General features: G+C 46.9%; 1 protein-coding gene across 1 annotated transcript in view; it reads right to left on the bottom strand.

The window, feature by feature from the left end:
* Positions 1-14004, bottom strand: part of LOC141074926 (uncharacterized) — a 61102-nt gene extending 47098 nt beyond the window's left edge. The window contains exon 1 of the mRNA XM_073562246.1: positions 12772-14004. Coding sequence (XP_073418347.1) covers positions 12772-13990 — 1219 coding nt within the window. The 5' untranslated portion in view covers positions 13991-14004. The remainder of the gene's footprint in view (positions 1-12771) is intronic.
* Between the last annotated feature and the right edge of the window lie 229 nt (positions 14005-14233).

Below are 14233 nucleotides of genomic sequence, written 5' to 3'. Positions count from 1 at the left end.
TATACGCAAGTCATATATGCCAGGGGGTCGGCGGGAGAGTGAGAGCGGGAATGTCAGAACATACTTACCCCCCCGGTGCCTCTCTGCAGCCCCCTCTGCGCATATTCATGACTTTAATGAGTGGTACCATGTGACCGCTGAAGTAAGGAGCCTAAGACCGGGAGAAGCGGGGCTGCAGAGACTGCGCCAGGAGGCGGTAAGTATATGCAATATTCACCTGTCCCCAGTCCATCACTGCGTGCTGCTCTGTCCTCCGCGTCCTCTGGCTGTGATGTTCAGGTCAGAGGGCGCAGTGACATAGTTAGTGCTTGCCGCTCCCTCTGCTGCCTGAAAGTCACTGACAGAGGACCCGAAAGACAGAGAAACAGCAGTGGAATGGGGATAGGTGAATATCTGAGGTGCCAGGGCCCTGAGCCAGCAGCAACACCGGCACCTGTCCCCCATAGTGCACCGTGTCCCCGCCTGCTCAGGGCCCTAGCACCTGGCCCCCAGCGATGAGAGGTGAGTATGTCATTTTTTTTATTTGCAGCAGCATATGGGGCCTATTTTATGGAGCGTCTTATGGAGAATAATCTATGGAGCATCTTATGGTGCAATTTATGGCGGCATAATCTATGGAGTATCTTATGGGGCACTTTATGGGAGCATAATCTATGGAGCAGCATATGGGGCATATTCTATGGATCATTTTATGGGGCATAATCTATGGAACATCTTATGGGGGCATAATCTATGGAGCAGCATATGGGGCATATTCTATGGAGGATTTTATGGGGCATAATCTATGGAGCATTTTATGGGGCAGCATATGGGGCATAATCTATGGAGCAGCATATAGGGTCATAACCTTTATGGAGCAGCATATGGGGCACATTCTATGGAGCATCTTATGGGGCCATAACCTTTATAGATCAGCATATGGGGCATATTCTATGGAGCATCTTATGGGGCCATTATTAACCTTTGTGCAGCATTATATGGGGTGTATTTTGTATGGAGCATCTTATGTGGCCATCATGAACTGTATGAAGCATTATATGGGGCTCCTGATTCAATATGGATATTCAAAAACATTTAACCTACTGATGTCCCAATTAATTTTACTTTTATTGGTATCTATTTTTATTTTTGAAATTTACCAGTAGCTGCTGCATTTTCCACTATAGGCATATACGCGAATCAAAAAGTTTTCCCAGTTTTTTTGTGGCAAAATTAGGTGGGTCGGCTTATACTCGGGTCAGCTTATACACGAGTATATATGGTAATTTGTTGAATATTCGCCGAACATAACCAAACGCCATTCAGGTCAATGGGAGGCAAAAACAAATGCATGTACAACACCTTATAACGGCGATGAGGTGGGTGAGGAATCGGTGTAGGCCCCCCTTTGCTGGGAGCCCTGATACCACATGCAAAACCTCTACCTGCTTTCATGCTGAGCCATACTCAGGTGGCACAAATATCAGTTTTGAAGACTTCCATTGTCAGAAAAATTTAAGGATAGTAACAGTGGTTGAGTCCAACTGAGTGGAGACCTGACAGTCTTGGAGGCCTACTGCTACAGGCGACACTCATGAAGGAGACCCAACCAGGAGTGTTCACATTTCCAAAACTTATTGGCAGACACCATCAAAGTGGCATCAATTTCACCACGGAAGAAATAGTATAATAGGGACCGATAGGTCTTCCACTACAACCAATCCAGCAGATGGACACCCAACCAGAAGTTTTCACATTTAAACAAATGAGGGCATTACACCACAGAAGTGGCATCAATTTCACAAGAGTAGAAATAGTATAATAGGGACCGACAGGTATTCCAATACACCCAACCCAGCAGATGTTTACCCAAACAGGAGTGTTCACATTTTAAAAAATGAGGGCCTGACACCACCGAAGTGGAATAACTGTCACGAGACTAGAAAGAGTATAATTGGGACCGAGGTGCCTGTCACTACAGCTAACCCAGCAGATGTAGACCAACCATGAGTGTTCACATTTCCACAAATTAGCAGCAACAGCCACAGCAGGCACAGAAGCCACACTAAAGATATCACAGAGTGCAGTTATGTGACATTAACGTATCACACAAAATAATGCAATATCACCTAGTCTGTACAGTCTGCGATTGGGGTGCAAAAGCTCTTGGAGATCCATGACTTGTTCATCTTGATGAAAGTTAGGCAGTCTACACTTTCAATGGACAGCCGGCTGTGCTTATCTGTCAGGACACCACCAGCAGCGCTGAAGACATGTTCTGAAAGAACGCTGGCTGCTGGGAAAGATAAAACCTCCAAGGCATGTGAGGTGAGCTCAGGCCACTCATCTATTTTGGAAGACCAAAATGTGAAAGGGTCCAAGCCCTCCCTGATGATATTTATGTTCAGTTCTAGATACTCCTGCACCATCCTCTCCATTCGCTCATCACATGTAAGACTTGGACTCTATTGTGCTGGTGCACTAGTTAGTCTAAAAAAAGAGTTAAAGGACTCATGGCAATTGCTTCTTCCACTTCCACCACTGCTGCTGCTAATAAGTTGGCGTTGATGAAGTGACGTGTCGGAAGTTGGAAGTCTAGAGCTGCGATGCAAACTGTGTGCTTCACTGCTGTCTTGGAGAAAAGCTCTCTTAAGGTTGTTTAAAAGCGTGTTTTGATACTCCAGCATTTGCAGGTCTCTTTCTAGGGCAGGAATCATCTAGCAAATTTTGGTTTTATACCGTGCATCTAACAAAGTGGCAACCCAGTAGTCAGCATTATTCCTAATCATAACTATACGGGGATCATGTTGCAGATAGTGCAGCAAGAAGGCACTCATATGTTGTTCTCTACCATGAAGTCCAAGCCCATGCTGTGTTGGTACCTTGGTAACAATGAGGCTTGTTTTCTCTGTCCCCTCCTGACAACCATGAACAACAGAGAGCGGAGGATTATCCCCTTCATCTGACAGATGCTCGTCCCTCACCTCTTCCTCCTCCATTTGTTCCTCAGATCTTGCACCTTTGATAACAGTTTGTCTGTTATCACCAGCCCCCAAAGATCGCAGTATCCACCTTACTTTGGCACCCGCCTGTGTGACAACAGTCTTGAACTTAGAGACAATGTAATCCCTTCCACAACCTCCTCTGTTTACTCCTATTCTTCTGGGTCCAACATCTCCTCCCGCAGGCTATTCAAAGTCTTCTCCAGCATATAGATGACTGGAATAGTGATGCTAATGATGGCGTTGTCAGCGTTAACCATCTTCGTAGTCATTTCAAAATTGTGCAGAAGGGTGCAGAGGTCCTTAATCTGTGCCCACTCTGTAAATGTGATATGCACCACGTCCGTACTGCGCTGGCCCAAGCTATATGACATGACATACTGCGTCAGGGCCCGTTGCTGCTGCCACAGTCGCTGCAACATGTGCAGAGTGGAATTCCACCATGTCGGCACATCGCGTATCAAACTGTGAACTGGCATATACAAAGACCTCTGTATCAATGCAAGTCACTGAGCAGAGGTGTGCAGACAGAGGAATTGAGCTCACAACTTACGTGCTTTCTGGAGCAGCTCACCCAGGCCAGGAAAGTGGCGGAGAAAACACTGTACCACCAGATTGAGGACGTGAGCCATGCAAGGCACATGGGTGAGCTTGCCTCACTGTAGGTCCTCCACCAGGTTCGCACTGTTATTGGACATGGCCTTTCCTGGATGCAGGTTCAGCGGAGACAGCCATTAATCAAACTCAGCCTGGAGAGCTGTCCACAACTCTTCTGCTGTATGACTGATCTCCAAGGCATATCAACCTTAATACTGCCTGATTGCGGTGAGCCCTGGCTGTGCAGTATGGAAGTGGTGGTGATTCACTCTGCACTATTAGCACGCGTGCATCATTAAGGCAGAGGTTGAGGGCACAGGTAGAGGCCCTAGAGGAGATAGAGGAGGCAGTGGAGAAAGTGTTAAATGTAGAGGTTTGTCCTGCAAGTCTTGGGGATTCCAAGACTTGTAGAGCAGCGCCTGTCCCAACAGCCACCAGAGTCACCCAGTGCCCAGTCAGCGAGATGTAATGCCCTTGGCCATGCAAATTCGTACAAGTGTCTGTGGTGAAATGCTCCCTGGCAAACAGAGATTTAGTCAAGGAACGGGTGATGTTGTCTGCAACATGCTGGTGTAGTGCAGGTGCAGCTTTCTTAGAAAAGTAATGGTGACTGGGCAATTGGTACTAGGGGACTGCAACGGCCATCAGCTTTCATAAACCGTCTGTATCTATGAGGCGGAAAGGCACCATTTCCGTGGCCAACAGATGGTGGAGTTCAACCTCCTAGTTTTGTCATGCGTAGGACAAAACAATCTTTTATGTGACCACAACTGCGGAACTGAGGGCTGCCTGTAGTGTTGAGAGAGGGTGGCGTATGGTGAACCGGACTACTACTGGACTGTGAGTGAGGTGCAGGCGGAGATGTTATGGTGATCGTTCTCTGAGATCGGTCAAAAACAGCAGGCATTTCTCACTTCTGTTACAGCTGACGGCGGGCTCTCAGTCAGCATGACTGGAGTAGGGAAAGAATCCAAGGTTCTGCTGTCAAAGACCTGTTTCTCAATAGTTGGCACGGTAACAGAGGAGGAGGAGGAGGAAGAAGAAGCAGATATGAATGATGGGGCAGCTAATGGTTGCTGAGGACTGCATTTTTGTGCAGTGGGATTCCCACAGTAAAACATTTTGATTGCGCATGTAATAGTCAAATTATTGCACTTTTTGCCTCTACTTAGTTTTTTTGCAAAGTTGGCAGATTGCGTGAGTTGGCCCATCCTTTGCAGCGTCAAAAAAGTCCCAGGCTAGGGAACCCCTGCCACCCCTACGAGCTGCAGACCCATGGATGCTGCTGGTCAAAGGCACAGTTGTGGCTGAGGATGCATTGCTCGTCGTGGCTGCATCACTACGTGTCTGTGTCATACAGCACAATGTAACCTCCTCATCTTCCTCCTCAGATGACCTACTCAGTTGTGTGCCTCTATGTTCACGTCAACTGGGATCTAACACCTCATCATCATCATCCCCTGTGTTATCACATTCCTCCCCCTTGGAGTCACCCTCCTCCTCTTCTTGCTCTGACAGCATTGTACAGTCTGCGTGAGCCTCAGATATCTGAGTTTCATCAGGATCACCTCCCCCTAGGGGTTAAAATCTGATGACAAGGGTAAGGATGCTGTTTGGACTGTACTTTTTCCTGCCCCAGATACAAGCTAAAAAAAATTTGGCTGTGGTGCCTCCTCTTGACTCTGCGACGCTTTTGAGTATGCTACTGATGACCATGGCATAGAATGTGTGAACAGCTCTTTAGGCTCACCCATCTGTGGTTCCGTACAGTCAGTTGTATGGTTGGAGACTTGGTACGCGGGGTAAGCAAGGGGAATTTGGGTACCACATATTTGGACTGTACTGGGTGTGAAGTTGAGGTGGAGGAAGAGGGATGGGTTGAGGCCACTTAAAGCTGCACTTGCCATCCACTTGAGAACATGTTGTTTCTGGGCATCATCGACAAGGCCTACCACTGTGCATCTGCCAAAGAAAGGTAGTGGAGTAGCCTGTCCAGTAACAGAAGTTGTCAGTTATCTTTGCATAGGACGTGACGTTGCTTCACTAGTGCTTTAACAAACATTACCACCTACCCCACGTACACCTTGAACACCAAGCCTAATTCCCCTTTCACCACGGCCTTGCTTTTTCCCCAGTCATGTTGCTCAGATAGTGTGGTAGGAGCACAGTATTAGCAACAAAAAATTAGATTTTAAACTCTGCCCCACCTCTGCAAACAGCTGAATTTCAGCGACAGTAAAATCCAAGTTAAAGGGAACCTATCACCCCCCCAGGGCGTTTTTCAGGGCCTGCGTGTTGCGGAGGCCCCAGCCCCGCAGTGTGAATACATCATAACACACTGCGGGGCGGGATCAGGGGCCTCCACAATGCGCATTGTTGGAGTACAATAGAAGCAGTGCACAACACACTTGTAGGACTTGTCCCCTGCTGGCTTTGTCTGTGTACCTCAGTGATGGCCAAAAAGAAAGTGCTGGAAGGTAAATTTAACAGCCACACTGGACACTAGCTAGTTACACTATCTGACTGCTATACAACTGCCTAACTAGCTAAAATCTTGCTGTTCACAGTGCCAGCATCAGGAGCAGCCTCTCTGAGCTGTCACAGAGTCAAAATGGTGCTAAAACAAGATGTCCGCCTACTTATATGGAGAGCGACATATGATTTCAGCAACCAATGACACAACCCGTTGTGTTAGAACACTGAGGGTGTTTCCTGCGTCCTGATAGTTGCTAAATGCTGAAAATACTTTTGTGGTAATGCAAATATTTTCCCGCAATTTCACCGAATGTTACCAATTTTTTCCATTTTATAAAATTTTGCTCATGTTTCTGATCATGAATCCGAATGTGCCATATTCGTGCCGAATTTATGTTTGGGGATCGCTTTCTGGACAAATTCGCTCCTCACTAGCACTGCTCTGCCGGCATCTATTAAGGCCATCAGGCGCATAGAATGATTTTACTTTAGAGACAGGATCATCCTGAGTGGGTACATCTTGTTGCGGTAGGATGATTTACACTATTTTTTGAACAAAACAGTATCCACTAAGTACCCTATGTTATTACATGTAGCATTACTATTTACTTACTGCAGGGTAATTATTCATTTTATTTTTATTCTTGGTTTTGTTTGTAAATGTACCTAATCATGTTTTCAGCTCATTTTTTGGTGTTATTTGAAATTTAACATAGAAATATAAGGTCATAAAATGGGGCAGAGGAAATAAAATGTATATTTATGTATTACTTTGTAAAACATGGGGTAAAACTGTCACTGAAAAATACTTGGTCATATGGGTCGATGGCAAGCTAAACTTTATTGACCAGTGCCAGGCTGGTGCTGCACAGCAAATAACGGGATACATTTAAAAAGACATAGATGCTCATGGCAAGGACATAATTTTGTCTCTATGTAACATAGTTTTGTCTCTAAATAAGTCACTGGTTGTGTCAGATTTAGAATACTCACAATTTTGGAGAAGAACAACAAAGGTTATTAAGGGAATGTTGAAACTTCAGTACCATGACAAAAATGAAGGATTCGGGGTGATCTTATACAGTGTACAAATAATTGATTAATTTAATGGACAGTGTAGAGATATTCCTAATGACCTTTTTAAACCTAGGCCTGAAATGATGGCAAGGGGGTATACTCTTTATCAAGAAAGTTCAAACATAACAGAACAGAATAGCAGTGAGATTATGGAACTCTCTGCTGCATGACATTGTAATGGTTGATTCACTGCAAAAATGTTTAAGGAGGACCTGGATGCCTTTCTTTAAAAATATAATATTACAAGGTATGGGTACTAAATTCTGTGATGGGATGTTGATACAGGGGATTAGTCATATGTGATATCTGGAAGATATTTTTTGCTCATATGGGACAATTAGCATCTGTCTCACGGGATTTTTTCCTACCTCTGGATCAATATGTTAGACTGCAGGTTGAAGATGATGACTTATGTCTACCTTCAATCTTGAAAATTATGAAACTATGAACCGAAGAACATTAGAATTCTTCCTTTAAAGAAGAACCCATTACAAATTTACTGTACATACAGTATATACTTTTTTTCCCAAAAAAGTGTATTGTATCTGAAAATCTCTCTTCTTGTGCTCATATATGAATTGTAAATGTTCCATACATCAGTTTATGCTCAGCAAACTGTAATTGCTTAATTGTCAAACATAAGGTTTGCATGCTCTTCATTAGGCAATGTCTCTCTAAGCATTAGTGATTACAATCTGGTCAATCATTCATTCCAAAATGTAGTTGCCGAATCTGTGTCTATGGCTAGGTTCACAATTGCGGTTGAGTAAGCAGCGTATCGTCCGCAACAACAAATGCATGCCAAAACGCATTCAAACGCATGCATGCGTTTGCGGTTGCGGACGACTGGCAAGTGCTATTTTCCCAGAGAATTTTTGAATTTACACAAGCCACACCCAATGGGCGTGTCTTATGTAAATTATTGTGTATGCAAATGCAAAGCGTACGCATGCGTTTCTATAGACTGTAATGAGTTGTTTAGACGCATCCCTTCCGCCAGCGTCCGCATGCGTTTTGAGGCAGCAAATTGCAACACGTTGCGCTAGCCGCACTCCGCCGCACAACCCGAAATGACGCACGCATAAGCAAACGCGGTCGAACGCATACAAATGCATGTACCTGGGTCAACAACATTAAAGATAGGAAAACACGATGAATGCGGATGTATGCGTCAGAAACGCTGCGGACACAACCGCAAATGTAAACCCAGACTTAAGAGTAGAGTTTAGCGAAACGGGTCGAAAAATTTCAAAAGTTGCCGACTTTTGGCAAAGTCGGGTTTCATGAAACGAAACCCGACCCTAGGATGAGGTCGGCCAAGAGGTCGGTGACTTACGCGCCAAAGTCGCGTTTCAAAAGTTTGTTTTGCGCTCTTTTTCAGCCAATCAGGATCCACGGACACTGTGGGCAACGTGATGACATAGGCAGGGGTCACCACCATCTTTCAGAAGGGCATGCAAGTGATTGGCTTGCTTTGGTGGGCGTCACAGGGGTTATAAAAGGGCGTGCACGCCGACCGCCATCTTGCTTCTGCCGATCTTAGCATAGGGAGAGGTTGCTGCTGCTGATTCTGTAGGGAGAGCGTTAGGCAGGGAAGAAGAAAAAAAAACTGCTTCTGCTGCTAGCGATTTTGCCTGTACAACACACCAGTCACTGTGTGTGCAGTGCAAGGGGAGGCTATAGTGTGGTGGATCAGCGGTGTTGGTTGTTAGGCTGCCTTCTAAGGCTTCCTGACAGCTGCATTGCTGTTTACCCACTGCTCTGCAAACTGCTTTTTTAAAAGCAATCCCAATTTTTTTTTGTCCTGCTGAGGTACTGAGCGTGCATTTTTTCACACCATACAGCGGTGTACGCTCCTCACACAGTACCGTGTAACGGCTGTTATCACAGCCACAGTTAAGCTATCTGTGTGTCACTCTGTGAGAATAAGTCGAGGACATGTTCCGTTCTTACAGACCTGCACCTACTAGTTTTGTCTAGCTTTCAAACAGTTAAATATATTTGCTGTTTGATCACATTCAAAACTATAGAGAGACAGCATGTGTCAGTCCGTATACTTAAAAAACACGGAGCTTGACAATTTTACATACACCGGACAGCCGTGTACGTGCACGCTCCTCTCAGTACCGTGTAACGGCTGTTATCACGGCCACAGTGAAGCTATCTGTGTGTCACTGTGGAAGGATAAGTGGAGGACTTGTTCCGTTCTTACAGACCTACACTCTAGGGAGATTACTATTCTGCCCAATTCTACATACACCTTGTAGTTTGTGATACACTAGCCAATTTCTGGCTGTGACATAGCACTCTGATATTCAGTGGGCCTCACACAATCCAAAAGTGTCCAGTGTCCACTAGTGTGTGCAGAAATTCAAAATCTCCCTTATTCTGTAGTCACTTTTTTCACACCTGTGCCATCGAGCCTGTGACATAGCGCTCTGATATTCAGTGGGCCTCACACAATCCAAAAGTGTCCAGTGTCCACTAATGTGTGCAGAAATTCAAAATCTCCCTTATCCTGTAGTCACTTTTTTCACGCCTATGCCATCGAGCCTGTGACATAGCGCTGTGATATTCAGTGGGCCTCGCACAATCCATAAGTGTCCTGTGTCCACAAGTGTGTGCAGAAATTCAAAATCTCCCCTGTCCTATAGACACCTTGTACCTTGTTTTACATTACTATATAGTTTGTTGGATTTTGTCTACATTTCTACAAAAAATGAGGAAGGCTGGTGGAAGAGGCCGTGGAATTGGGCGGGGGTTGGCAGCTGGTAATGATGGTGTTGGTGGTGGATCTGATGGTAGTGGCAAGAGCAAAATAGGACCGAATGCAGGAGGTGTTGAGCCTGCGTCATCTGGCTCCATAAGGCTTCGAAGGCTTGGTTTTCTAGGAGTTGGCAAACCGCTTTTAAAGCCAGAGCATCACGAAAAAGTTTTGTCCTACATTGCTGACTCAGCCTCCAGCTCTATCGCCTCCTCTTCTGAAGTTGTAAAAAGTAAAAGCACTGAGTCGTCATTGGAGGCTCATGTTCATGAACCACACCTTTCCTTGTGTCCTTCACCCCAACCAAGATTGAAGGATGACGCAGGCCATACTACTGATTACTCCATGGAGCTGTTTTCACATACCATGCCTGAATTATCAAGTGAAATGGTGAATTACCCAGGCCAAGATGAATCTGACATGGAGTGCACTGATGCACAGCTGCTGATGGATGATTCTGCTGGTACATTCACTCAGAGCACTACATTGTCCTCGCAGTGTACAGAGCCAGATTCTGACCCTGATGAGACTCAGGTGCCCCTTCCCGCACACTATACCACCATACACGGTGACACAGAGGAAGGTGCACATGACATTGAAGAGGAGGTGATGGATGACCCAGTTGTTGACCCAAATTGGCATCCATTGGGGGAAGAGGGTGCTGCTTCCAATAGCTCAGATGAGGAGCATCCACAGCAGACATCGACATCGCAACAGCTGTTATCTGGCAGGCCCGGAGCACTCCAAAGACAGGTTCCAAAAATCAAAAGAGTTGCTGGACAGCTTGTCCAGAGGGTCAAAAGATCACAGCGTGCTAGGCCGCAAAATGTCTGCCAAAGTAGGAAGAGTGCAGTGTGGCACTTTTTTGAACAAAATCCTCATGATCAGGCCAAGGTTATCTGTAAGAAGTGCGCAAAGACATTTAGCCGAGAGAAAAATCTGAAAAATTTGAATACCAGTTGCATGCTTAGACATTTAACCACCATGCACTTGCAAGCGTGGACACAACACCAAATCTCAAGTGCCACATGTGCAACTGATCACAAAGAAGGTAGTCAGCAACGCTACATTGTTTCCCCCACTGTAAGCTCACCGGTTAGCACAGCAGCAAATGTTGAGGTGTCGTTGCAAGGCCACAGCAGTCAGGGAATCCCACTGTTATATCAATGAAATACTGAATCTAGGCCATCAGAAAGAACACCAACTCCATCACCATCATCAACCCTCTCTCAGTCCGCCCTGTCCACCGCTACTTCCACCATATGCAGCTCTCAAGTCCAGCTCACCCTCCCAGACACTATGAGTAGGTCAAGAAAGTACTCAGTCTCTCATCCACGTACACTGGGTTTGAACGCCCACATTGCCAAACTAATCTCGTTTGAGATGATGCCCTATCGGTTGGTGGAAAGCGCAGCTTTCCGCGAACTCATGGCCTATGCAGTACCACGCTATGACCTACCCAGTCGCCACTTCTTCTCTCGCAAAGCCATCCCAGCCCTCCACCATCATGTAAAAGACCACATTGTCCATGCACTCAAGCAGTCAGTGAGTGGAAAGGTGCACCTCACAACTGATGCATGGTCCAGTCGGCATGGCCAGGGCCGTTACGTGTCCATCACTGCGCACTGGGTTAATGTGGTGGATGCAGGGTCCACAGGGGACAGTGGTGGTGGGACAGTGCTGCCTAGCCCACGGTATAGGAAACAGTTGGCTGTAGGCGTTCCACCCTCCTCCTCCTCCTCCAGAAGCGAAAGCTCGTCCACAGAGCGCAGTCGTACGAGCACTCCATCTGCAGCTGCCACTGTTGCACATGAGGTGTCCCCCTATCGAGCAGCTAGTGGAAAGCATCAGCAGACTGTGTTGAAGATGATGTGTTTGGGCGACAGACACACCGCCGAGGTGCTGGCCGAGTACTTGAAGCGACAAACTGAGTCATGGCTGGGCAGTGTACATCTTGAGGCAGGCAAGGTAGTTAGTGATAATGGCCGTAATTTTGTGGCAGCCATAGCCCTTTCAAAACTCAGCCACATACCTTGCTTGGCTCACACCTTGAACCTGGTGGTGCAGTGCTTCCTCAAAAATTATCCGGAGTTAACAGCCCTGCTTCAGAAGGTGCTATAATACTTATGTATGGTATAAGGACTTCAATGGCGTAGGGCAATGACGGCAGAGACACGCTTAGTGAAGCAAGTGATTTATATACAATTGTGCACAACAAACGTGGAAATACGTAACGGGTTCAGAGCACAGACATACAGCAGCACATAGCAAAAGGTTCAGCAAGGATGGTAAGTTATTAAGAGTCACTGAGTACGGAATATAACTGGGTATTGCAGGCAAAGTCCAGAGTATAACAAATGTCCAGCAGGATAATGTTCAGCGGGCATCGGGTAACAACTACTAACCAGTATAGCAAACAGAAGTCCAGTTGTAGCGAGCCTCTGGTATGATGAGTCCGGTGGAGATCCAGTAAGGGGACCTTCAGTGGGCACAAACACTAACCGGGTACGGTAGCCAGAAGTCCAGCGGTATCCAGAGGTCCAGAGAGGTGAAGTCTCAAGCAGGAAGCAGGGTTGTTCCAGAGTCACAAGATCTGGGAGAGTGGCAGGGCAGGAGCACACCAGGAATCAATATACTCAAGCGATTTGCTTGTGCTTAGGGGCGGGTTTTTATGCAGCTGGGGAGGAAGTGATGTAAACGAAAACTCCATCTTAACTAATGGCAGCTAAGAGGAAGTGATGCGACAGGACCGAAAACTCCATCTTAACCAAGGGCAAAAGTTCATTCAAAACAGACCGGAAAGTCCTAGGATCCTGACAGTACATCCCTCCCAAAAAACGGCCTCAGGACGGAACAGGACCGGGCTTGTCCGGGTACCTCCGATGGAACTGAGCAATCTTCCTAGATGCGTTGATGTTGTCAACGGGTTCCAGGAGTCGTCCTCGGGTGAATAGCCTTGCCAGCGAACCAGGTATTGCAGCCGTCGCCGATGGAGACGGGAGTCGAGAATGGCCTCAACGACAAATTCTTCTTGGCCATCTACCATCACCGGGGGAGGAGGTGGTACAACACGTCCCTGAAAGGTATTAGGAGTTACCGGTTTGAGCAGAGAAACATGAAAGACCGGGTGTACCTTCATAGTCCGTGGTAACTTCAGCCGACAAGCCACGGAGTTCACAATCCTGGAGATCCTGAATGGGCCGATGTATTTTTGCCCCAGCTTCTGTGAAGGGACACCAAGCTTCAGGTTTTTGGTGGACAACCAAACAGAGTCCCCTACCTGGTACGAGGGTGCCGGTCGCCTATGAGCGTCTGCCGAGTCCTTGTAACGTCGCTGAGCAGTTGTCAAGGTGTCTTTCAGGACCTCCTGAACTCGTTGCAACTCCGTCACCCTGTCTCCAACCGCGGGTATAGGGACTGCGACCGGTGACCTAGGCAGAATACTTGGATGGTAACCCAGGTTTGCAAAAAAGGGTGTTACCTTCGTGGAACTACTCTGGGTGTTGTTGTAGGAGAATTCTGCCAGAGGAATGAGCTTCACCCAATCGTCCTGTAGATGGCTCACGTAACATCTCAGGTATTGTTCCAGGGTCTGGTTGGTCCGTTCCGTCTGTCCATTCGTCTGAGGATGGTAGGCAGAAGATAGACACACATTAATTTGGAGTGCAGAACAAAACCCCTTCCAGAACCTAGAGGTGAATTGATCACCTCGGTCAGAGATGATCTGATCCGGGACCCCGTGTAAACGAAATACGTTCCGTACTACCAGGTCAACAGTCTCTGCGGCCGAGGGGAGGCCAGTACAGGGGATGAAATGGGCGGCTTTGGTCAACCGGTCTACCACTACAAGGATAGTAGTGCTGCCACTTGATGGAGGCAGATCCACAATAAAATCCATGGAGATGGACCCCCAGGGGCGAGACGGCACAGGTAAAGGCTGGAGGAGGCCTGTAGGAGCCATACGAGGGACCTTGCACCGGGCACAGATCACACATGATGTGACGTAGTCTTTCACGTCTTTCATACAGGTAGGCCACCAGAAGAACCGGGTCAAGAACTCCTGAGTTTTTTGTACCCCCCTATGTCCTGCCACCATGGAGTCATGAACCAATTTAAGGACTCAAAGTCTTACAGCCTCCGGGACATACTGGCGACGTTTTCGTAACCACACACCATTCCGAAGAACAAGTGCCACGTCGCTCGGGGGGGCAGCAAGGAATACATCACCATCATAGGCCTGCTTGATGTCCTTCCATAAGTCCTGGTCCTGGATCACTCCGATGAAGTTGGAATCAGACAACACGGTTTGAGATGATGATGAAGGCACAGGGTCCGAGGT

This window comes from Dendrobates tinctorius, unplaced genomic scaffold, assembly GCF_039654945.1.
Source record: "Dendrobates tinctorius isolate UK_male_01 unplaced genomic scaffold, ASM3965494v1 ptg000015l, whole genome shotgun sequence".
NCBI lineage: Eukaryota > Metazoa > Chordata > Amphibia > Anura > Dendrobatidae > Dendrobates > Dendrobates tinctorius.
This window is presented reverse-complemented; position numbering and strand designations above follow the sequence as displayed.